Below are 25,040 nucleotides of genomic sequence, written 5' to 3' on the forward strand. Positions count from 1 at the left end.
CTCATCATCATCTGGAACATCACTGTCTTAATAGGAAAATAAACCCGTGAATGTCTCGTCTCTCCTTACATTCCTCCACCCAAGTAACAATAAACCGAGCATGAATGCACACTTGACTCGAATCTAAATCTCCACTCACCGACACAACCGATACCAGTGGGATTGAGCTGGTACTCCGGAGGGCACGAGCATATGTAACTTCCAGCAGAGTTCTCACAAATCCCGTTGATGCAGTAGTCGTGTGCCTCGGCACACTCGTCGATATCTGCACAGCCATTTCCATTTCACAACTCCTTGCTCATTCTTATGAATGAAAAAATGAACCAATGCATGCTTCTGTTTATACACCATCGTATTAAAGTCATGGGACACGCAATTTTATCCACAATGCAGACATAACGAGCATTGGTGTGCGCGGCTCCTGAATATGTTTTTAGGGCCTTTCTGTGCCCTCAATACCTGGGCCCTTAATCTAACATCTGGTGCTAGTTATTGATAGGTTGGAGGTAAGACTATCCACCATTACTTAGATAGTGCATCCTCTATTTGTGCTCCAGTGTAGTCATACCCATTGAAATTCAATGTGTTCATTATTTTGATGAAAAGCTTGTGTGCACCAGCTCTTCCATGAAATGAAATGGAATGAACCGGGGCTCGTCGGATATATCAATGACTCCCAAGCTGGTTTGGCACGTCATTGAGGTACTAAGTGACAAAAGAGTCATGTCTGCACCATCTCACAATCCGCTGCAGGGTTCTCTCCCATCTTGAAATCATTTCCATGGTCTGCAACTGTGATTGTTGGGGTTCGTGGTGCATGTAGTTTTGCACTCCATGAAGATATTCCCTGTTGGTTGATTTTACAGGACAGTTGAGATCGTACTAATGGAGGTGCCCACTCTCTGACAACCGATTATTATCGTTCCTCACTGGAACTCCATTAATTAAGAGGGGCAATTCTCTGAAACTAACAGCTTGATCTCAGAATATATAAACTGTTAGTTGATGAATAATTTAAGTTTTAAAGACAGAAATGTAGGCTGAAGGAGGAGCGAACCAACAGAGGGCAGCTCACATCCTGACGGAGGTTCAAGGGGAACAGGAGGACAAAGACGTCACACATGATCGGATGAGTGACGGAAGGGAAATGGGTTGTGCGGAAGCGGTAGGGGGATATTTATGGTTACGCAAATTAAGACCTATATATTGGCAATTTTCACAACTGCAAAAGGATGTCTCATGACTTCTGGTAGAATAGTCTACAAGTGAAGTAGAGCTGCATACAATTACAATTACAACAGCTCAAAGAAAGGAAAAACTGTGCAACACTCTTATAAACATTGCTGATACTCTTAGGAAATGACATCATACCAGTGCAATTGCCTCCCGTTTCATCTGGCTGGTATCCAGGGTCACAGATGCAACGAAACATTCCAGGAAGGTTCACACAACGTCCAAACACGCAGATATTGTGGAAAGAGCATTCGTCGATGTCTGCAGAACAAGGTTGCAATGATGAAGTTTCTTCACACAAACCAATAGCCAGGCATACTTGCAAGGCAAATCAATGCCTATCTGGGTTTTCATCCTTTCGGAAAGTTGACCAGTTCACAAAGGTACCATTACCATCGACGATTGAAAGATATTTTGCAAAGTAAACTGAAGAACATTCACAATAAACATTTTCAAGACGTGTGTACTGGCCTGCGCTCCAAACAGCCAAGACCCACCTTGACACGAATGTCCATCGAGAGTAAGCGAGAAACCCATATCACACTCGCATGCAAACCCTCCAGGTGTATTCAGGCACTGGCCGTTTGGGCACAGATCCTTGTCATCCGAACACTCATCCAAATCTGTTTAACAAAAAAAACAAAAAAAAAAACATGGTTTGCAAGTTACAGGCTTTTCTTCCTCGAGTTCATAGCTGATACGAGAAATATCTCAAGTCTACGTCTGTGGATGAACTGTATTTACAAATACACAGCAGAATCATTTGCACCGATGTGAAGTTTTGTGTTGATCGGTTCAGTGTCCGTGTGTCACGGCTAAGGGAGTAATAAAAACTCTGCAGTCTCCTTAACCACCGCGCTGCTTCCCTGAGCACTCACCGCTGCACACATAACCATCACCAAAGAATCCATCTTTGCAAGTGCACTGGAAAGACCCAGGTGCGTTGAGGCAATCTCCATCGAGGCTGCAGTGATGCGTCCCGTTTGAGCACTCGTCAATGTCTGCAGCACACAAAGGGACGTTTTTTCCTTCCTTGCACAGCTCAAGTCAGTTTGACAAAAATATAAATAATTCAGTTTTAATAAAATAATATATATATAATCACCATTTAAATTAAATTTAGTCATTCAAAATGGACAAGTATGAAGATAGACAAAAAATACTTTGATAAAACACACATTCCAGATGAAATAGCCAAAACTGATGATTAAATAAATAAAATACACATAATTAGGCAAAAATTACGATAAAAATCACATGGAATAGACGTAAAGAATAAAATTAGACAATTAACTCAAAAGACAAAATACCAAATAAAATGTAATCATGTTTATTAGATAAAATATTTTACGCACAATCAACAGGTCCCATGATTGTCTCTTATCAATTGCTGGTACTCTGTCGTTGCTGGGAGGACAAAACAATGAGAACCCATGGTGCTGCTTCGGCCTCATGAATAACTCTGCTCTGGAACAGAGAATTATATATGATCGAGAATAAATTCTGAGAATTAATGAAAAATTTAAAATGTTTTATGGATTAAACTGTTAAGGCTCGTAAAGATGTAGCTTTCGGTTCAAAGCAGTTTTACTTCCTTGCTTTTGTTATTCAAACTGAACACAGTGGAACATGGGCACGCAGTAAAGTCCAGGCCTTCGTATCATTCGCACCCACGTGTTGTTGTAGGCCTACAGCTGTGTCCACATCCAACACGATGATCTCACAGTTTGAGAAAAAACAGGGGTTGTTAATGCCCGGGCCGAGCTTACCAATGCACTTGGTTCCTGGTCCGTAGAAGCCTTCTCCACAGGTGCACTGAAAGCCAGCTTGCATATTTGTGCATTGTGCGTACATGTCGCAGTTGTGTGCGCCGATCTCGCACTCATCCACATCTGCGGGGTGGGGGCAGTTATTCTCATCATGTTACATTTTGGAAAACGTCGAATATTTTTCATCCAATCAGCTTTCCCATTAGCACACGATGGCCTGATCAATACCCGTTTTAACGAGCCTCTCATCATCATCATCATCATCATCATCATTGTACCATACTCTTGTCAGTGTCAGTGTTGCTGAAGCAGTCTCTTGGCCATGGTTATGCTGCGTAGTTTGCCACGGCCTTTACAGCAGTCATTCTGAGCAGCAATTTGTAATTCATTGAGGGTGCCGGCGATAACGTGCTGACTCTTTGTGAAAGACACCCAGTGGAATATTTAACAACAACCAGAGTCGACAGCTCTCTTCATCTGATGGAGGGCATACGCATTGATGTATGGCGTGCAAAACACCAGTATGGCAGTTTATCGATGGATCAAGATTCAAACCCAGGGTAGATCGCTGAAAGGTGGGTAGGCATACCGCTCAGCTATCCTTCCAGCCCAACACTAGCCTTTAAAGGATTCTTCAGAGTGCGATCTCATCAAGACCTTCTGGTGCTTCAAGGCAAAAATCAATGTTGAGTTTCCTATCGATTGCAAACTCCTGTAATAATAGTAAAAAAAAGATAACATTCCTTTCATGACGTAAAGGGGAATAGGGCTGCCGAGGCAGTTTCATTGGCAAGGAGCACAGTCCTGGATGGGTCGCCACTCTGACACAGGTTACCCTGAATGGTCATTACTCCAGTATACTGGTACTCATTTCACCGACCTTGGAAGGATGACAGGCTGAATCAACCTCACCTGGTGTTAATTCAATGGGTGAAACAGGGGCTCAAACTCAGGACCCATCGGTCCCAAGCCAGCCACCTTAACCTCAAAGCCAACACCAGGCACAAACTCCTGTATAACCAAATTAATTATATTTCCAGCCAAACATAGTTATGGCTGTGGAAATTCGCATTACACAACAAAGGGCCCTCAGGTGAGATATCTCCATTGGTACATGTGAAGTTAGCCCAAACCCATTGTATAGAGGGAATTTATGTGATCCATCCGAGCTACGACACTTTGAGTTAGTCGTTTTTCTTTTTCTATCTTTTATTTCAAACAAACAGCATCTCAACAACCACGCCATCCCCATCACAGCGCCAACCACACTACAACCACGCCATCTCCACCATCTACGCTACCACATCTGCGCCACGACGTCCGCTTCCGAACGGCAAACAAAGGCGCCAAGGAGGGAACTGCGAGGATGTGCAGGTTTCCCCACCTGTTTCTCCCGTTTGACTTCCCCGCGCTTTGGAGTGGAGGAGGGGCGATGCGGGTCAAAGGTCAGAGGTCATGTAAAGGAGGGGTCTCATTTTGGGGGAATAATTCTCTGGCCCAGAGCCACAAACTGACTCCTCCGGCCCCCGCACGGGGTGGGGTGGAGGGAGAGCGTAAGGGAACGCCCTTTTCGGGAACCCTCTCGAAGGAAGGTGGAGCCGAGAACGGGGCGGGGCGAAGGGCGGAGCCCCGCGCTATAAAAGACGGACACGGGCGGGGCGCTCGTGCGCCTCTTCCTCTTCGTTCTTTTCAACTTGGCTGGTGGTCTGGTTGGTCTTCGGTTGGTTTTTGTCGAGAGTTGATCTTCGGGAAGAGGTCCTGCGCCCGCGCCTTGGCGAGCGGCCCTGTCACGAAGGCATGGACGGGAGACACGGCAGCGCCAGTTGTGGGGTGGACCTGCGCGTCCGGACGGGGAGTGCCGGAGAAGGTTCGCCGGCCGCGAGAGAGGTCGGGGCCAGGCGCGACCACGCTGACGGTCGCGGGAGAGGGACTCACCAGCCAGAAAAGGGAAGTCGCGACTTCTTTCTTTCTTTTCCTTCCTTTGCTTTTTGTATAAATGTGTGTGTTGGCGCCGTCTGTGAAGTAGAACTGCGCAAGTGTTGCCGTGTGTCGGTCGTAGTCGGTTGTCGCTCTGCATTTGCTTTTGTTGCATGACTGTTTTAACTGTTATATGTGCATTTTTGACTGTATGGCTGTATATACGTGCTTGTCTGTGTGTGTGTGTGTGTGTGTGTGTGTGTGTGTGTGTGTGTGTGTGTGTGTGTGTGTGTGTGTGTGTGTGTGCGTGCGTGCGTGCGTGCGTGTGTGTGTGTGTGTGTGTGTGAATAAAATGCTTGCTTGTTGAACTGTTCCCGCTCTGCTTCGTCTCTTTTCCTTTTTTATTGACCCTCCATGTTGCATCACGTAAGGGGTTCGTAGTGGGTGCAACATCCCGGTAATTAATCGGAACCGTCAAGGCCGACGATAACACCGCTCGGTTATCACTGTAGCACGGAACGGACCGCTTAAACGGTTCGTGTCCGGAGTCGGCCTGTGGCGTGGTACGATCGCCCGGTCGACCATTCGCGCAGGTACTGAGGTGGATCGAATTTGGCGAGCAGCCCTATCCTGAGCGGGTGGGCAATTGGCACGATCGTGGTGAGGTTAAACCCCGACCCGTGACTAGCTCCCGGCGTTGTTCCGAGAGGATCACGACTGAATTGTCCGTCCGGTGGGCGACGTGCCGCGTTTCGAGTTACGTGGCCGTTCGCACGCCTGCGGGCGCGAATTCGCGACACTGGTGTCAGCGAGCGGGAAACACACTCTCCCGTCTCCAGCTAAATTCACGGGAACGGAGCAGGTGTGTGCGAGGCGACCCCCCCCCCCCCGTTCCCTCCAAATTACGAGCAATTTAAATTAACCCGTTACGTGAAATAAGATGGAGTCTCAAGGCGAGCGGGTGCCGGGGGTAGAAATAAATACGTGTCGTCATGCAGAATCCATGGCCCAGGATGAGATCCCCATGCAGGAAATTCCCATTGTTGTACAGGAACAATTTCCCCCCCAACTAAACCCAGGGCCCGAAATGGGCACGGCGGCGGCCGCGGTGTATGACACCCCCCCCACCCCTCCTCCGTCAAAATCCTTCCCCGGGCCCCAGCGAAACCGCGACCGATAATGGTGGATCGGTCCTGCCAGGGCAGGTGACAATGCGGCAGATTATGGAACTCGCGCAAAGCATGAACGACAAACTGGATTACATGAATGCCGGAATGAAAGAAATGAATAACGAAATGAAAACGAATATGGAAACAAATGTGCAACAAATGAAGGAACTGCGGGGTGAGATGCAGCAAATAGGCCGAGGCCTGCAGGCGGGCACGGCGAGAATGTTGGCAATAACAGGGGAGCTTAAAATGGCGACGCCACGTGTGTGAGTGAACGAGCTGGGAGGGAGTGCAACGGTTGTCAGGCCCGCAAGGGAGGCGGGTGAGGAGAAAATAATTTGGGGGACGTGTTGGGCGATAAGCGTGTAGGTGACGGAAAAAGTGACGGTGACACAGGGAAAAACTAAATGGGGTGACCAAAACGTGTGAGACGAGACACGAGGTGACGACGGAAAGAAGAAAAGAAATAATAGTTGAGACAAGGGAGATAACAAGGGAAGAGACGGAAATAAGAGACGCGGGAGATGGGAACGATAGAGGGAAGACAACACGATCCAGACGGGGTTAAAGACGAACACACACACACAGAGGTAGCGAGGCTTAATGAGGGGGAGCTGGCGGACTGTGTTGGGACCCGGTGCGAGCAGCTGGATAGCCTCCTTCGGGAACGGAGGGAGACGCTATGCTCCCTTGAGGCGAATCACGACCAGGTGGGTTCGGTCGTGTCAAGCGAGTTCGAGGGGCGAGTGCTGTGGACAGGTGCACGCCGAGCTTGGGGGGTATAGAGACCCCGGAACCCCTTGTGGGGACACTAATCCCCAGTATGATTGTCCCGGTGTGTGTGGTGCAAGGTGTGAGTGCGCCCCCGTGCGTGAGTGGTGTGGTTGCAAGTGTGCCGGGGTGCGTGCTTCCCAGCACGCCGGGGGTGGATGAGGCACTGCGTGTGAGTGTCACCGCGTGTGTGAGTGAAAGGGTCTGTGTGAGAGGGACAGTGTGTGTAAGAGAGCGGTATGTGAGGGAGATGCAGTCGGCATGCGGGAGCATGCAGCCGCGTCTCCCGGGGTGAGTGTCATGGAGTGGTGTGAGAGTTGGTCTTCGGGAAGAGGTCCTGTGCCCGCACCTTGGCGAGCGGTCCTGTCAAGAAGGCACGGACGGGAGACGCGGCAGCGCCAGTTGTGGGGTGGACCTGCGCATCCGGACGGGGAGTGCCGGAGAGGGTTCGTCGGCCGCGAGAGAGGTCGGGGCCAGGCGCGACCACGCTGACGGTCGCGAGAGAGGGACTCACCAGCCATAAAAGGGAAGTCGCGACTTCTTTCTTTCTTTTCCTTCCTTTGCTTTTTGTATAAATGTGTGTGTTGGCACCGTCTGTGAAGTAGAACTGCGTAAGTGTTGCCGTGTGTCGGTCGTAGTCGGTTGTAGGTCTGCATTTGCTTTTGTTGCATGACTGTTTTAACTGTTATATGTGCATTTTTGACTGTATGGCTGTATATACGTGCTTGTCTGTGTGTGTGTCAATAAAATGCTTGCTTGTTGAACTGTTCCCGCTCTGCTTCGTCTCTTTTCCTTTTTTATTGACCCTCCATGTTGCATCACGTAAGGGGTTCGTAGTGGGTGCAACATTCCGGTTATTAATCGGAACCGTCAAGGCCGACGATAACACCGCTCGGTTATCACTGTAGCACGGAACGGACCGCTTAAGCGGTTTGTGTCCGGAGTCGGCCTGTGGCGTGGTACGATCGCCCGGTTGACCATTCGCGCAGGTACTTAGGTAGATCGAATTTGGCGAGCAACCCTATCCTGCGCAGGTGGGCAATTGGCACGATCGTGGTGAGGTTGAACCCCCGCTCATGAGTAGCTCCCGGCGTTGTTCCGAGAGGGTCACGACTGAATTGTCCGTCCGGTGGGCGACGTGCCGCGTCGAGTTACGTGGCCGTTCGCACGCCGGCGGGCACGAATTCGCAACAATACATTGGTTTTTGTTCTACTTCACTTCCCTTCATTTGTTTAACGGTGAAGGTGTCTGGCTTAAAATCTCCGGGTCTTGAGTTTGAGCCCCTGTAAATCCATTTAAATAACACCAGGTGGGTTGACTCAGCCTGCCATCCTTCAGAGGTTGGCAAAATTAATTCAACCTTCCTGGGGTAATCAGCCGTTCAAGTATCCTGCGGCAGAGTGGGGACCCATCGAGGACTGTACTCAGCCAATGAAACTGACTCGGAATATCGTATGTTCCTCACGGTGTGAAAGCATTTGTTGGTTCTTTGTTGTTATTCCCCTTCATTAGTTATTTGTTGTTATTCCCCTTCATTATTTATTTGTTGTTATTCCCCTTCATTATTTCTTTGTTGTTATTCCCTTTCATTATTTCTTTGTTGTTACTCCCCTTCATTCGTTCTTTATTGTTATTCCCCTTCATTATTTCTTTGTTGTAATTCCCCTTCATTATTTCTTTATTGTTGTTCCCCTTCATTCGTTATTTATTGTTATTCCCCTTCATTATTTCTTTGTTGTAATTCCCCTTCATTATTTCTTTATTGTTGTTCCCCTTCATTCGTTATTTATTGTTATTCCCCTTCATTATTTCTTTGTTGTTATTCCCCTTCATTATTTGTTTGTTGTTGCTCCCCTTCATTCGTAATTTATTGTTATTCCCCTTCATTAGTTATTTATTGTTATTCCCCTTCATGAGTTATTTATTGTTATTCCCCTTCATTAGTAATTTGTTGTTATTCCCCTTCATTCGTAATTTATTGTTATTCCCCTTCATTAGTTCTTTGTTTATTCTTCCCCTTCATTGGTTATTTATTGTAATTCCCCTTCATTAGTTATTTATTGTTATTCCCCTTCATTAGTAATTTGTTGTTATTCCCCTTCATTAGTTCTTTATTGTTATTCCCCTTCATTATTTCTTTGTTGTAATTCCCCTTCATTATTTCTTTATTGTTGTTCCCCTTCATTCGTTATTTATTGTTATTCCCCTTCATTATTTTTTTGTTGTTATTCCCCTTCATTATTTGTTTGTTGTTGCTCCCCTTCATTAGTTATTTATTGTTATTCCCCTTCATTAGTTATTTATTGTTATTCCCCTTCATGAGTTATTTATTGTTATTCCCCTTCATTAGTTATTTATTGTTATTCCCCTTCATGAGTTATTTATTGTTATTCCCCTTCATTAGTAATTTGTTGTTATTCCCCTTCATTAGTAATTTATTGTTATTCCCCTTCATTAGTAATTTATTGTTATTCCCCTTCATTAGTTATTTATTGTTATTCCCCTTCATGAGTTATTTATTGTTATTCCCCTTCATTAGTAATTTGTTGTTATTCCCCTTCATTAGTAATTTATTGTTATTCCCCTTCATTAGTAATTTATTGTTATTCCCCTTCATTAGTAATTTATTGTTATTCCCCTTCATTCGTAATTTATTGTTATTCCCCTTCATTAGTTCTTTGTTGTTCTTCCCCTTCATTGGTTATTTATTGTAATTCCCCTTCATTAGTTATTTATTGTTATTCCCCTTCATTAGTAATTTGTTGTTATTCCCCTTCATTAGTAATTTATTGTTATTCCCCTTCATTAGTAATTTATTGTTATTCTCCTTCATTAGTTCTTTGTTGTTATTCCCCTTCATTTGTTATTCCTTCATTATTTCTTTGTTGTTATTCCCCTTCATTAGTTCTTTTTTGTTATTCCCCATCATCAGTTTTTGTTGTTACTCCCCTTCAATGGATAATCATGTTTGTGATTTTTAGGAAAAGTTAGATCGACATAATCTGGAGAAGTTGTTGCTTTTTCTGCATGGTACATTGTACTTCCATTCGACACATCATGGGACAAAATAAACTCTGAACATCGTTGCAGATATCATTATAATAATGATGATAAGTAGCACAGGAATAAATAATATTGGGATGTCTAAACTCAAAGTTCTTTTTTTTTTAATGCAGAATATGGCTTCACATAACGCATAGAATTGCAAACATGCAAAGTACAATAAAATCCACATCTTTGGAATATCCCGCGATGAACCGAAGCACGAGGCCTGTTACGTTCACATCGTAGACAGGTCGGTGATCTCTGTTTTTTTTTGTTTTTTTTTTAATTCTTTCATCGTCTTTGCTCCAGTCTTGCTGCCTCTGCTCGCTCAGGCCTCCAGAACCCCCTACCCACATCTCCTCCAGGATGCACGCGTTCCTCCAGTGACCCCCCCTCTTTAAACTCTCAAAATCCAAGCGTACTGCACACCTCGACTCATCTCTTCCTCTTTTCTCCTCCCGTTTGTGGAACTGCCTTCGGAAGATGATTCAATCGCACTTTTCCCTCCCTCCAGGACTTCAAGCAAGTGATGCTCCAACCATCGCACGTCATCCCCTATCCCTACCCACCATCTTTTCTACCCCCGTTAACCATACCTAACCCAACCATCTTCCTTGCAGGTTGCTGCGTTTCCTCCATCTCCTCTTTTCCTGTTCATTCATTGCCTCGTTTATTGTGTCCAGCTTTGACCCCACTGATGGCTCATTGCTTCTTTTTTCTTTTTTTTTCGCCCCGTCACCTTGTTATCCCGTGAGCCACGTTCTCATATTGCAAGAGAGAAAGAAGAAGTCTGTATTTGAGAAGAAAGAAAAAACACTTCTGGATCCTGGTCAAATTCCACGCAAAATAATCGTTTTGAAAATGGACCGTTAATGTGTTTTCAGGACGTTCTTCAGCATCTTCCAAGGCACACGAGCTCTGACACAACCGCGACTGAGAAAACGAAGGTGCAGACATGATGCAATTTTGGTGAATGGGCCGCCAGGGAAAACAACGAAGTGCATTGTTATTCCTCACCAGAATAAATCATTTTAAACACGTACAGGTGTCTGGCATGAAGGACCGAACGCACGTGTAAGGACTCTTTATTCATCGCCCCGACTCTGCTGCCAAGTTTGTTGAACAGCTAATTCTCTGCATCACTTCCGTGACCTCCTGACCCACAGCACATGCAACCAGGTCTTCCAGGTCAGGCACAAAATGAGCTTTGGGGTCCGTGCACTCGGTGGCAGGGTAACAAATTGTTCGATTGCTTCTTAATGCTGTTCTGACTTTGTCCCCCACTTTTGCGTTGGCGCCACTGGGGATGCAAGATTTTTGATTTTTTTTTTTTAAATCAAGCTCTGTGCAAAGCAACTGCACTGGAATTCAAAATCAAAAACTCAGCACGTGTGCACTGGATGTCTTCCTCAATGGCCCTGATTGGTCTATCATGTTCATCATCCAACTAACTCCTTGTGTGCTTACCTAATCTAGATAGACGGAGCACCTCTGATCCTCTGTCTATTCAATCTCACCCTGATCCTCTGTGTCTGCTCACCTCCCATCCTCAGCCTGTCTTTTCAACCCTGCATGAATCTCCCATTTAGTTTCGATCCAGTCCTGCTCCTAGTTTCACTCATTTAACAAAGATAACAGCCCATCATCACCATATACCAAACCTTGTGTTCGTTTATCAGCTTTTCCACTCTTTCTACCTCCACTTGTACGTCAGCCCCTCACCTTCCGGCCCTTTCCCCCACCCACCCCCACCCTGCCTCCTCCCACACAGTCTACAGTCATTTAACTATTTCAAGAACCTAGACATACCTGCATACTACATATAACCACAGCTTTCAGTAAATCTCGAGATCTCTGACCTGAGCATCCAGAAGAGCCCTTCTTGACAGAGAAGCCATCATTACAATGGCACACAAAGGAACCGTGTGTGTTCTCACACTTTCCGTGAAGACAGATGTTCACATTCAGCTCGCACTCATCCACATCTGCAAAACAGAGTGCGTGCTTCGTCAGTTAAACATAAGTAACGTCATTCATCGCCATTCTTTTTGTGGTGCACTTTCAGCGTCCGTTACAATCAAACCGAACGAAGCATCGAGCAAATAAATCCTTCGCGAAACCAGTGCTCGTAAATTTGTCCTCTCACCGGAAATACTTTGTTTTCCTCGGACCTCCTGGTTTTTTTTTTGGTTTTTTTATTGGAGCTTTGCAACTTTCCCAAGCATTCCAAACACCCAATTCTTCAAAACGTTCCAGATGCTGATAGATTTATATGTGCATCCTCTCAGCTTCCAACATGACACCACCCGAGTTAATCAAGGACACTCATTAACCTCCGACACGCTTTGGTCACAGTTATTATCCCTCTATGTATTGTAGAACACGTGATCTCCCTAATCCACTGTCTAGCCACACCAGTTATCTCCTCGGACCACTTGAGCACACTTACCGTCCTATATGTCACACCCATTGTCTCTCTCTGCACTCAAGCTACACCCACCACCCCACCGCATGCTCTGGAACACACATAATCTCCTTGAACACATTAAATCTCCCGATTGGCAATCTAAACCCATTCCGTCCTTCGACCACTTGAGAAAACCCACCGTGTTCCGATGTACACTCATGGCCGTTGCCCCCATGTACACTGCAGGCACAACCATGACCTCACGAGAGGTCACTTTAGTACACACGTCAGATTCCTGTACATCGCAACTATCACCTCCCTGCACACTCCAGCTGGACCCATTATCTCATGGTGCACTCTATAACACACTATCTCGACAGCCACACAAGCTACACCCGCTACTTCCAAAGGCCAATCTGGAACACCCACTGTCTTCCCAAACACTCATGGCCGTTACCCCCTGTACATTCCAACTACCCCACGACCTCCCAGTTCATGCTTGCAATCCTGAATGGTCAGGTAGAAGGCTCACCAAGGCATGTTTTGAAGTCGATGGAAGCCATGAAACCATCGAAGCAGAGGCAGCGGTAGTCACCAGGAATGTTGGTACACTGCCCGCCATCACAAATGTGTGGGCTTTCTTCACACTCATCAATATCTAAGACGTAAAAGGTGAAGGGTCAGGTGCTTCGGGTTTTGGGAAGGAGGGCAAAGCATCGTGACCAAGAGAGAGAGAGAGAGATGATTCGAGAACGTATATCAAATGCCAGAGAGTGGGAAAAAGTTGAAAATTCAGCAAAACTTTGAGCAGTTTCATGGAAATTCTGGAACTGCATTGGTCGCAACTCTCAGCACGCACGGAATGGTGAAACAGATGGATGAAGGATCTTTTCTGGAGTCAATGAGACGAGTTTGGTACTCAGTGTAATGTTAACATGAATATTGCAACCTGCAAGTCGGCTTGGTGTCCCTTCGAGGTCATCCACATCCATCCATCCATTGGGACCATACTCTGTGCAGAGCGTTGGTGCTGCCAAATCAGTCTCCTTGGCTATCGGGCACAATCCTGGACGGGTTGCCACTCAGACACAGGATACCGGCAAGCTGGCACTCATTTTGCCGACCTCGGAAGGATGACAAGCAGAGTCAACCCCACCTGGTATTAATTTAACAGCCGAGTGGGATTTGAACTCGGGATCCTAGGATCCCAAGCCCACCACCTGGACCATTAAGCCAACACCAGGCATCATCCACATATTACGTACACAAATAGAGGTTCAAAGCACCTTTGAGGTCTTTCTACATATTGTGCGTGAAAAGAAAATGCGGAGGGTGGGGGTGTCAATTGAAGAGAATAAATTTGAGAAAATGAAAGAAAGTGAGGACGATATGGAAGAATAGGAAGGGGTGGGGAGGGGGGATAGAAAGGGGAGGCAAAGGAGCTACGTAATAAATAGAGGGGGGATGGAGAAAGAGGTCAGGTCAGGTGTGGGAGCATGCGCCGGAACAGCGTGTTGCTGCGCCGACACCTCAGCACCACCCTGACACACCGCCGCAATCCGACCCAGGAAGGTTACCCGGTGCTTTTCCTCCTATCAAAGAATAGGGTCCCAAAGGATTTGCCCCAATCCAGTCATCTGGTGAGCTGCCCTGCGAAGGGCGGCAGCACAGGAGGTGCTCCCACGGAGTGACTTTTCAGTTTTCTTTCAATTTTTTTAATGTGTTTTGTGGAATGAAGTGTTTTACGGTGGCTGGAGTGCAAATCCTGCCACCAACCTCTGAGAAAAAAAGTAACCCAACAACAGGAGGACGTCTGCAGACACAGGTGGGCACCAGATACGGACGGAAGGTGGCTCACAAGGAGCTCCTGCACCCTTTGACAGGTTTTGTTTTTTTGTCCTGCTGGATGTCCATATCATCCATCCTCCTCACCAGGAAACCTGGCGGGGGAGACGGTTTAGCCGGCGACAATCCGACCATGGAACACGTTAGTACAGCTTTACCTGGTACCTGTAGCAATCTCAGATTTGATCAGAGAAAGGTCGGTTAAATTAAATTTCCGCCATTTTACATCTGTAAAAGGTAGATAGCCTTGCACTTGCCACAGCAACTCAGTAAAGCTGTGCTATACCAGCAAAGGTTTAAGAATCATTTATTAGTCATCCTAAGGTGGAGATTAGCACGCTCCACCTTGCAGAGGCGGCCCAATGGTGCACGCATCATTTACACCGCAGCAGGCTGGCAGTGTGGCGTCAGTGTCATCAAGGAGTGATGACAGAAGTGTTAAGAAGGGCACATTTATGAATCCCAAAATAGAGATGGAGAAAAATCAATACGCAGGACAGAAATGAAGGAAAGAAAGATGTGGAGAAAATTCGAGTGGTTACCGGGTGAGATGTGGGAAGGAATAGCATTAATAGCCCGACGATTGGGTTGAGTGAAGAATTCATAACGAGGATGGTACCGGTGCAAGAACGCCCATCGGGCAACAAGGCGTATCCGTTGTCGCAGCTGCACTCATAACTGCCATCTGAGTTGGTGCAGAAACGTTCACAACCACCATTCCAGATGGTACACTCGTCGATGTCTGTCACACCACGCACACGACCACGCACACAGAAATGTTTAATAACTTGTTTACGGGTGTATCTTAATTGTGCTTTCAGGTGTTTAAACATCAAGGGAATGAATTAACTGGGTAAGAGTGAATGGAGGGAAGAGGGAATGAAACGCTGAAACTAGCAAGTAAGATGGTTGGGTTTTTGGAAGGTTAAATTGGGGGTAATAAAGATCATGGAGGGTGGAATTGGGGATGACACGAGATGGTGGTGCACTGCTCGCTTGGAGTCCTGGAGGGGAAGGGTGAGAGGCAGAACAGCCACAGATGGGAGAAATGAGGGGGGGGGGGAAACAAGCAAACAGAGTTTAGGTGTGCAGTGAATCTGGATCTTGGATGTTTAACATGGAGGGAGTTACTGGAGCTCGCTATCGTGTGCAGCCTGTGGCTGCTGGTTGCATCATTTTCTGGGGGCATGGTTGTGCCGCTGATGCAGCACCCTCTATTACTAGCACACTGGTACTCGTTTTCGCCAACTTTGGAAGGATGACAGGCTGAGTCAACCCCACCTGGTGTTGATTCAATGGCCCACAGGGGCTTAAACTCAAGACTCCAAGATCTTAAACCAGCCAACTTAATCATTAAGCCAAAAACCAGGCTTGGAGTTACTGGAAGAACGTGTGCATTCTGGAGTAGACCGCTGACATTCCTGTGATGCGAAAGCAACAGACATTGTGCTTCAGCCTCATCATGAGAGATTCCAATAATTTTAAAAGAATTATTTTCCACAGAATCCGGGAGAGAGAGACAATGGACGCTGGGGCACCAGCCCATTGCGGAGAGCAGTACTCCACTGAACGATGGACAACGGCTTTGTCGAGAGTCTGATTTTCCAAGAAAACACTTGCATTGCACGGGGTGCACAGTCTACGGATGGCTTTGGAGGTCATCTTTGCTACGTGGTCAGCTCAGGAAATGGCATGGCTAATGGTGAGACCTGCAAGTTCAAGAGATTATAAAAATAGAGGACAAGCAAGAACAGCAGAGCAGGATTTGAGCACATGGGCACTAATGCCAGCTGGGCCCGTCGCTGAAGCAAGTTCAATGCCAGCCAGAACTTTATTGACATCTCCAGTGAGGATACAGATTCAAGTAGACAGTGTGTACATCAGGATAAGATGGGGGATAGAATGAGATGTGTTGGGTACACGAGATTTGGAGCAAAGAAGGGGTTTAGAAATTCTGCCTTACCTGAGGCAGAGTCTACAGTAATGCCCTTTGAGGTGAAGGATGGGATGGAAGGAGAGCATATGCTAGAGACAGACTGGACAAGGGGCCACCATGACTTGGAGAAAGGAGACTGGTTCGAGGGTTTGGCCTTGAGATTCGTAAGATATTTTCTGGCTTGCCTCAGGACGCACACACTTTTTAGCCTTACAGAATTAACAAAAGTTACCTTCAATCAGGTTAGCTTCCCAAGCTGAGAAAGCAAGCTGCTTGACTGCAACCGTCTCTCCACGGGATTCAGTGTACCAGGGCCGAGAGGAGCCACAGACGGGATTGGGATAAACTGATGCATGAGAGAAAGTAAACTTTCCTGAAAGTATTCTTTGGTGGAATCAATATCAGGTGCTGTGGAGATGGTAGCCCAATCATCATGTGAGAGGGCAGATTGAAGACATTGCCAGTTGGCCTGTGCAAATATCCATAGTCTGCATCGTTGAGGTTGCTCCGTTACAATATTGGATGGAAAGTTAATCATGACTAGTTGCAGGGGGGAGGTGTACCAGTCGTACATATTTGGGTTGGGAAGTTTACAGATTCTATCAAACCCAGTCACAGAAGGGCCTTTCCTGCAATGCCGTAACTGGTTGTTCCGAGGCGACACCCAGCGGGCATGATGACAGTTCGAGTCGCCACAGATGACAAACAGAGTGTTGGGATGGATGATTAAGAGTTGATCCATGTTCGAGGAAATAGTGTCGTCATCATTGGGTGGATGCTGTACCACACAGGACAAACATTAGGTGGTTGTGAGGAGGTAAATACAGTCAGAGGTATTCCAGAGGGCTTGGAAAGGGGTTCGTGAAGACAATGGACAATGAGCAATGGAGTTCTTGAAAAACACAGTGACCCCGCCTCAATGATAGTGTAGGGGCCTGTGAAAGCAGAGGAGAGAGAGGGGAGAGAGGGGGAGAGAGGGAGGGAGAGGGAGAGAGAGCGAGACAGAGGGAGAGAGGGGGAGAGAAGGGAGAGAGGGGGAGAGAGGGGAGAGAGGGGAGAGAGGGAGAGAGAGGGGGAGAGAGGGGGAGAGAGCGCGAGCGCAGAAACTTTCTGTGAGAGAAACGTTTCCATTAAGCATACAAGGACCGGAGGAGCAGCAGCTTGCCTGTGTTAGTTGTTACAAATGATGATGTTAGTCAAGGGGAGCAGGGTACGCATCAGCAGGAGAGGAAGTGGGACGCGTAGTTTGGGAAGGGGGAGTAGGAGGATGACGTGCTGAGGTGGGTGTGGGGTGAGCAGCAGGAAGATGGGGGTGGCAGGTGGGGGGTGGGGGACAAGGACAGGGGTGCGAGACAACGATTGGCGGAGGGTAGGGGTCGGAATCATAATTTTTTTTTCATCCATTCTCTTTCCCTGTTTCTTCCTTTACTTCTCTATTCCTTCACGATAATCTTCGAAATTCATTTTCCCCCCATCTGTTTTTACTTTTCTTCTCTATGATCCACTTCACATTCCCTCTATCCACAAAATTGCAGTATTAGGCCCCGATATTTCCTGCGAAGATGCAGAGAGGCCTGCGTGCCCCGGTAACCTACCCACACATCCTTGCCTGTCTGGCATTGCTTGGTATCCCGGGTTGCAGGTGCAGTGGTAGCGGCCGACCATGTTCACGCATCGCCCATTCTGGCAGAGGCTGTGACTCAGTAGGCATTCATCCACATCTGTGGAAAGACAAGGAGCCATTGGCCAAGAACATCTAATCCACGAGTTGAGGCAACCAGGTTTCCTTAGAATTGTTAAACTTTTCTCTTTTTTTAAACTCTCCTGTCAGCCTCCTTTAGCCTCATTCTCTTCCAAGCTCCCCCAAAGTCAGAACAGGCCACCAAGACATGCTCTGGCACACACATCAAACATGGATTTTGTTTAATGGAGATATTATTGTACGATAAGTGAATATACAGCTATATTCCACAGGTTTTGGAGCGCACCAACCAAATTCCCAAAGCGACTCAATTGGGATGCTCGCTCTTCTGTCTGAACCACAAATGTTCGACTTTAGTGTAAAAAGTATTTCACATTTACGTTTTGGCCGCTCTCTCTCGTCAGTTGTAATCTCCTTGTGTAGGTTTCAGAAGGGGGAATGGATTCTTCCCAGGATTCAAGGTTGCCTCCCTTGTGGCCAAGACAAACAACGAGTTAACAGATCTGAAATCAATAATGTGTTGATGTTGCGTGTTTCTTAAAGCACAATTTACTCGTGCTGTTTTGCTTACGAGTATCCTTCTTGGCTTCTCCACCCAAAGGAATGGTTTTGTTGAAAAAAATAAATAAATAAAAAGTTTTACAAGATTTTAAATCCTGACTTGGCTCTTCCATGCTTTATAATGGAACCGGTAACTCTCACTGTGCACCGGCGCAGCAAAACAGCTTTCAAGATGCTAATTTTGGCTTCTCGACTCCGACTTACCGAAGAATTATGTCCGCTGGAACCATTCTGGGCAAGCTTCAAAAATAAAGTTTTTTTTCTCATGTTTTATTGAACTGTTCGCAAAATCATGCAATGTAAAATACCATGCAATAATACACCATAATACTATATGTTCAATCATATATGTTAACATCCGACGGTCAGTCGTTCTTCGCTTCGCTTCCATTGGTACCAGCTACCGAGCATTATTACGGCCTGGCTTGAGCTTTCACAGTTATCAGATTGTTTGGAAGCAACACTCTGGTGAATGCCTCCAATGGCTCACGAGCTGCACTGCTTCCGAAATATTGTGGGTGTGAAGTACCATGCAGGTGCAGGTAGCGCCGTTGCGGTGAGGGTCAGCACCTGCGGGTGTGCATGCCGATGAAGAATATGGAGGCGGTTGGATTGAAGAACTCGTTGCATTGATCGACTGTGATTGGAATGATCGTTCGATTGATCGTCGGAAGAGGTTTGATTGATATAATTTGTGAAACTGCCTTACAGAGTCGACGCGATCGCACTTCTACTATACTAAAAAAAATAGGATGTTTGTTTGTATGTATATGTGTGTGTTTGTTCGTCCTTTATAGGCGGCCGAACCGTTGTATGGAATGAGATGAAACTTGGCATGAGTGATCCTTGGGACATGAGAACGGACATGGGGGGGGGGGGGGGGGGAAGTTCAAGGTCAAAGGTCACGGGGTCAAGTGGTCAAGATCACCGGGAAACATCAATTTCTCAATTTCATCCGATTGAGACGGGACCAACGCCATTCGACAGATAATCAAAATTAAATGACACAGTTGATTGACGACATTCACTTCCGACTTCCGGTTTTCGAGTTATGACGTCATACAACATACAATGACGTGACGTTCGCTTGGCAGACAACACTGAACGCGAGGCAAGGTGTCGTGCAGCTGAAACGGATGAAGAACGAACTGCTCGCTTAGCAAACGACATTGAACGCGAGGCAAGACGCCGTGCAGCTGAAACGGATGAAGAACGGACTGCTCGCTTGGCAAACAACACTGAACGTGAGGCAAGGTGTCGTGCAGAAGAAACGGATGAAGAACGAACTGCTCGCTTAGCAAACAACATTGAACGTGAGGCAAGGTGTCGTGCAGAAGAAACGGATGAAGAACGAACTGCTCGCTTGGCAAACAACACTGAACGCGAGGCAAGGCGCCGTGCAGCTGAAACAGATGAAGAACGAACTGCTCGCTTAGCAAACAACATTGAACGTGAGGCAAGGTGTCGTGCAGAAGAAACGGATGAAGAACGAACTGCTCGCTTGGCAGACATTGAACGCGAGGCAAGGTGTCGTGCAGAAGAAACGGATGAAGAACGTACTGCTCGCTTGGCAGACAACACTGGACGCGAGGCAAGGCGCCGTGCAGAAGGAACGGGTACGGGCACGCACGTACGGACACGTGAGAGTGAAGGAACGGCCTGTGCGGTTGTTGTTTCTGGCACGTGGTTTGAAATTTTTTGGTTTTGTTTTGTTTGCACGTACGGCCACGCACGTATGGGTACTTACCTACAGGCATGCTCTAGTGCATTCTAAATTTCAAACAGGGTGTGTACCACCGTCTCATGTCTTCCTCCATCAATACCCACAATCCTTTCTGTCCCTGTTAATCAACACAATTCACTTACATGTTTACTGCGTTTCCTTTGTCTCCTCTTTCCCTTGCTTGTTGTCGCACTGTCATTTTCCTTTTTACCCTTTGTCACCTCACTCTTCCATGAGCCTAGGTATTGTAAAGAAAAAAAAAGAAGTAACAACTCACCTTCACATGAACGACCGTCGGTGCTCACAGTGTGACCCTTTGGGCAAACACAACGAAAGCTCCCATCAGTGTTCTCACAGACGCCGTGGCGGCAGAGCAAGGGGTCACGCTCACATTCATCGATGTCTACAGTGAATGAACGAAAGTTTTGTTTTATGCCACTCTCCAACATTTTGCAGGACTTGCCATGTTACTGACGTGTTGTTGCAATCGTGACGATCCAGCAACTTGGAACAGGCAATGCAAAACTCACCCATGCAGTTCTTCATCATCATGAAGCCGCTCTCGTAACCTTCAAAACACTCGCACTCAAAGCTTCCCTGCGTATTCACGCATGTTCCATGGCCGCAGATGTCGGGCGAGATGCGACACTCGTCGATGTCTGTCAAGAGAGCACAAGAAGCCAGCATGATAATAGCCCCAAGCTTCTCATGCTATCATTCAGTGATTATATCATCATAATCATCATCGTCATCATCATGTCAATGGAAGTGAAGGTAGCCCTGTAGATCTTCCAGTCTACCATCACATCATTTGTAAATGGTTGGTAATACACACCTGGTTGTAATCAAAGCCATACATGTGATCGGACGGTTTTGTGTAAATAACGTGTTTGTTTGTCTGTTGGTTTGTATGCAGCACAAGGCCGTGGGGGTAGCATCATTGACTAAGGGCACGGCTGTGCAGCTGATGCGATGCCCTCTGCTAGTTATGGCAACCATTTGGATTTTTGCCATGGTGCCGGTGATAGCTTGCCTTAAATCACAGACTTGTGTTCGGTATCATTTGCTTTCAAGGTACACACCGGATCTGCTGATCTGATATCATTCCTATAAATGTTCTCATGTTTGTAGCAATGTTGAAGTGTACAGTGACCTCTATCTTGGAGATCCGAAACAAAAATATCGAAGCTCGTCAGCTTGCCTCCATCTCACTGTACGCCTCATTACTCCAACTAGCATTTATATGAGCCTCCACATTGTAAATAAAATTGAAATAAAATAAAAACTGTAGGAGGAGTTTCGCAACAAACAAACAAACACCGGTCTGTGAAGTTCACTCTGACTCGAAGTGAAATAATCACTTTTCCCAACCTGTGCAGTTTTTCTCCATCAAATCCAGTGCATAACCACCGTTACAACGGCAGCGAAAGCTTCCAATGGTGTTCCTGCAGCGCCCGTTGGTGCAAAGTGAAGAGAAGACTTTACACTCGTTAATGTCTGGAAGAAAGACGGACACATGAGGTGCGAGTTATCATCGTTTCTGATCAATTCCACAAAAGGGGGAATAGCTACAAGAAAAGACATGTGATGAAAATTATAACTGGTTTCAAAAACCTACTATGTTTCGACCTGATTTATGGTTTGGACAAAATGACAAAATGCACGGATTCCCACATCATAATAGTGTGGCCTTGGTATGGCATCGTCTCGAGCATGACATCGAACAAAATGAAAAAGCAGACCACAGCTGGCCCCATAACGAGGCTGTGCAAAGATCACATGACCACCTTTGAAGATGTGCCGCCCGGTGACGAAATCTTCCCGAGAGGTAAATCCTGGTCCGTGAGCACAGAGCAAGTCAAAGTACTTGGTGCCAGGTGCAGGACATGGTTCACAATGAGGTCCCCAAGCTTGGCCCACAGAGCAGCAGCACAAATCACTGCGCAACCGACCCCTGACCTGCTGCCCACAGTCCGCCGAATCGTCATCATAGAAGAGGTAGCAGGTCTCAAGACGCAAATCTGCCAAAAATGTGGTTGTTGTGTTGTGAATGAAAACAAGCTGCAGTGGCAGAGTTACAATCAGTCAAATTGTTGTTAAAGGATAGGAAAACAAATTGTTGTCCTTACAAAATGATCATCAACGGGTACACCTGCCCAAAGGCAAGGCTCATGTCCGACGTGTGGACCTGAGCCTTGCCTACTGGGATAGCCAAACAAGTTAGTGCAGGTGCCTCCACTTTTGAATATGGATCTTCACAAGTACAACGAGCTTTCCGCGAAAGAGTGATCATCGGTCAAAAAAAGTTTAAATCGACACAAAATGTCATCTGGAATCGCAAACACATCAGCTCACAACCTCGGAGTACACTTGCTGATAATTAACACATCAAATTTAACCTGGAAAATGACACCAGATGGCAGAGTTACTATGATCATGCGAGCCATCTCTGTTGCGTGAACGCTGTTGCAATTGAAGCGCTTATTTAAGAGATATCCGAATTTTTCCAAGACGGTACATTGCTCTCACCGAAGCTTTCGATGACCCCCCCCCCCTCATTTCTCATTGATGCCTGCTCAAGAAAATGTAACATTGTTGCTCACCAACACATGTGCGGCCCGTTGCATCCAAACTGAGTCCTTCGGCACATTCACAGCGGAACGATCCAGGGATGTTTGAGCAACGCCCGTTGATGCAGACCCCAGGAAATATGTCACACTCGTTCACATCCTCGCACGTCGTGCCGCGGGAGCGCGAGAAACCTCGACCACACAGGGGGTCTGCATGACACACATGCAGGAGGAAGGGATGGCTGGGATCTGGCAATGGTGCAGTGAACTTGCGCATCGATATATACATGTCCCACTGCAAGGTGGCAAAGTTTGGGCAAATCAGCAACGTCTGATGAAGAACCACGAAGTGGGGATCTTACCGATCTCGCAGGGCTCGCAGGGGCTTCCCCAGGCGGCTCCCAACGTTGAGCAACATGCAGACTTCAGTGTCGCACCGTTGATGTTCACCTCACAGCGACTCTCCACGATGTCCAGCCAGCAAGTCCCTTTGGTGCTCTCTGTTGGGCAGAGGAAGAACGTGATCAAAGATCAGCATCTCGTTTGCCTTCGAAAGAGTACGGATTCCAAAGTGTTCGAAACAACGACCGATATATGGTTTTGGAGGATTAACTCACCAAGACAGATCGTTCCTGTGGGGTCCAGGCGGCTGGTGGATGGGCATTCGCAGTCAAATGAACCGAGGGAGTTTTTACAGATTCCGTTGACACATGGTGATGTTTCACACTCATTCACATCTAGACATCACACAGATCGATTCATGATCAAATGGGGCAAATACCACCGAGTTATTCATTTAGGAAGGTAACGATTGTCTCTCTTGCTTGCTTTAAGCCAACTACCTGCTTCTCCCATTACTCCTTCTATAAGCAGATATTTTTCTGTCTTTGTCTGACATCCTCTCCCATGAGGTTGTGACGATGTCCTGATAATTTTGGCAACAACCATGATTTTACAATCACTAACAAAAAGACAATCAAAATGAGAAGCAGGACAGTTTGTTGATTTACCGTAGGTCATGCAACAAACTAGCTGAGTGGTGTCCTTAGAATTCTGTTGTGAGATGCGGTGTGGTTAGTAACCTTGTGTGGGTCTGCATCCAGCAATGTGGTGTATACAAGTAAAGATATGAGGAAGAGAATTTAGCTCATGGGCCTTCCAGTGTTTTTCAGTCATCTTGAGATATCCCAGCTGTGTCCCTATTGCCTTTTGTGCTTATCACGTGTTCAGCATGAGATCAAAGCTCGGTGCGAAAAATATTTTATTGAGGTTAATTGAATTACACTTTATCCCTGGCCTATATTATGTGTGCAAAACAGATCTCTGGCCTATATTATGTGTGCAAGTTCAGGTTCGGATATTGAATGGAGAAATGCACAAACGGAGTGAGCAAGGTTGGGTGTGGTAATCGCAAAAATGAGGATGGTGCAGGAAAGATTGGGGTGGTATACGCGTAACCCTTTGAACCCTGAGCTCCTTGGACTTTGGGGTCCACCTTCGGCTCCCTGGAGAAAAATCTGGCCGCTCAGGAGTATCGAGGTTTGAAGAGTGGCTGTTAAACCGCCGCTCAGGAGTAAGTAGGTTTGAATAGCGGCAGGTAAACCGGTGCTCAGGTGTATGGAGGTTTTAATAGCAGCTGGTAAACCGGTGCTTGGGAGTATGGTGATTTGAATAGCAGCTGGTTAGCCGGCGCTTGGGAGTGTGGAGATTTGAATAGCGGCTGGTAAACCGCCGCTCAGGAGTGTGGAGGTTTGAATAGTGGCTGGTTAGCCGGTGCTTGGGAGTGTGGAGATTTGAATAGCGGCTGGTAAACCGGCGCTTGGGAGTGTGGAGGTTTGAATAGCGGCTGGTAAACCGGCGCTTGGGAGTATGGAGGTTTGAATAGCGGCTGGTAAACCGGCGCTTGGGAGTATGGAGGTTTGAATAGCGGCTGGTAAACCGGCGCTTGGGAGTGTGGAGGTTTGAATAGTGGCTGGTAAACCAGCGCTTGGGAGTGTGGAGATTTGAATAGCGGCTGGTAAACCGGCGCTTGGGAGTGTGGAGGTTTGAATAGCGGCTGGTAAACCGGCACTTGGGAGTGTGGAGATTTGAATAGCGGCTGGTAAACCGCCGCTCAGGAGTGTGGAGGTTTGAATAGCGGCTGGTTAGCCGGTGCTTGGGAGTGTGGAGGTTTGAATAGTGGCTGGTAAGCCAGCGTTCAGGAGTATGGAGGTTTGAATAGCGGCTGGTAAACCGGCGCTTGGGAGTGTGGAGGTTTGAATAGCGGCTGGTAAACCGGCGCTTGGGAGTGTGGAGGTTTGAATAGCGGCTGGTAAACCGGCGCTTGGGAGTATGGAGGTTTGAATAGCGGCTGGTAAACCAGCGCTTGGGAGTGTGGAGGTTTGAATAGTG

At 46.9% G+C, this 25,040-nt stretch overlaps 1 protein-coding gene across 4 annotated transcripts in view; it reads right to left on the reverse strand.

Annotated features, from left to right (window-relative positions):
- The window catches only part of LOC147021003 (fibrillin-2-like), a 305,412-nt gene that overhangs the window by 98,018 nt on the left and 182,354 nt on the right, over positions 1-25,040 (reverse strand). For all 4 annotated transcript variants that reach the window (XM_085890782.1, XM_085890784.1, XM_085890783.1 and 1 more), the window contains 16 exons: positions 23,267-23,386; positions 23,012-23,149; positions 22,683-22,859; positions 21,867-22,100; positions 21,451-21,576; positions 20,610-20,738; positions 20,357-20,482; positions 17,689-17,814; positions 14,777-14,899; positions 12,845-12,970; positions 11,765-11,890; positions 3,003-3,125; positions 2,112-2,234; positions 1,731-1,856; positions 1,372-1,494; positions 140-265 (listed from right to left, as the gene is read on the reverse strand). In XM_085890782.1, coding sequence (XP_085746908.1) covers positions 140-265; positions 1,372-1,494; positions 1,731-1,856; positions 2,112-2,234; positions 3,003-3,125; positions 11,765-11,890; positions 12,845-12,970; positions 14,777-14,899; positions 17,689-17,814; positions 20,357-20,482; positions 20,610-20,738; positions 21,451-21,576; positions 21,867-22,100; positions 22,683-22,859; positions 23,012-23,149; positions 23,267-23,386 — 2,172 coding nt within the window. The remainder of the gene's footprint in view (positions 1-139; positions 266-1,371; positions 1,495-1,730; positions 1,857-2,111; positions 2,235-3,002; positions 3,126-11,764; positions 11,891-12,844; positions 12,971-14,776; positions 14,900-17,688; positions 17,815-20,356; positions 20,483-20,609; positions 20,739-21,450; positions 21,577-21,866; positions 22,101-22,682; positions 22,860-23,011; positions 23,150-23,266; positions 23,387-25,040) is intronic.

Source organism: Eptatretus burgeri, chromosome 8 (genome assembly GCF_056783735.1).
Source record: "Eptatretus burgeri isolate ZD-2024b chromosome 8, Ebu_testis_v1, whole genome shotgun sequence".
NCBI lineage: Eukaryota > Metazoa > Chordata > Myxini > Myxiniformes > Myxinidae > Eptatretus > Eptatretus burgeri.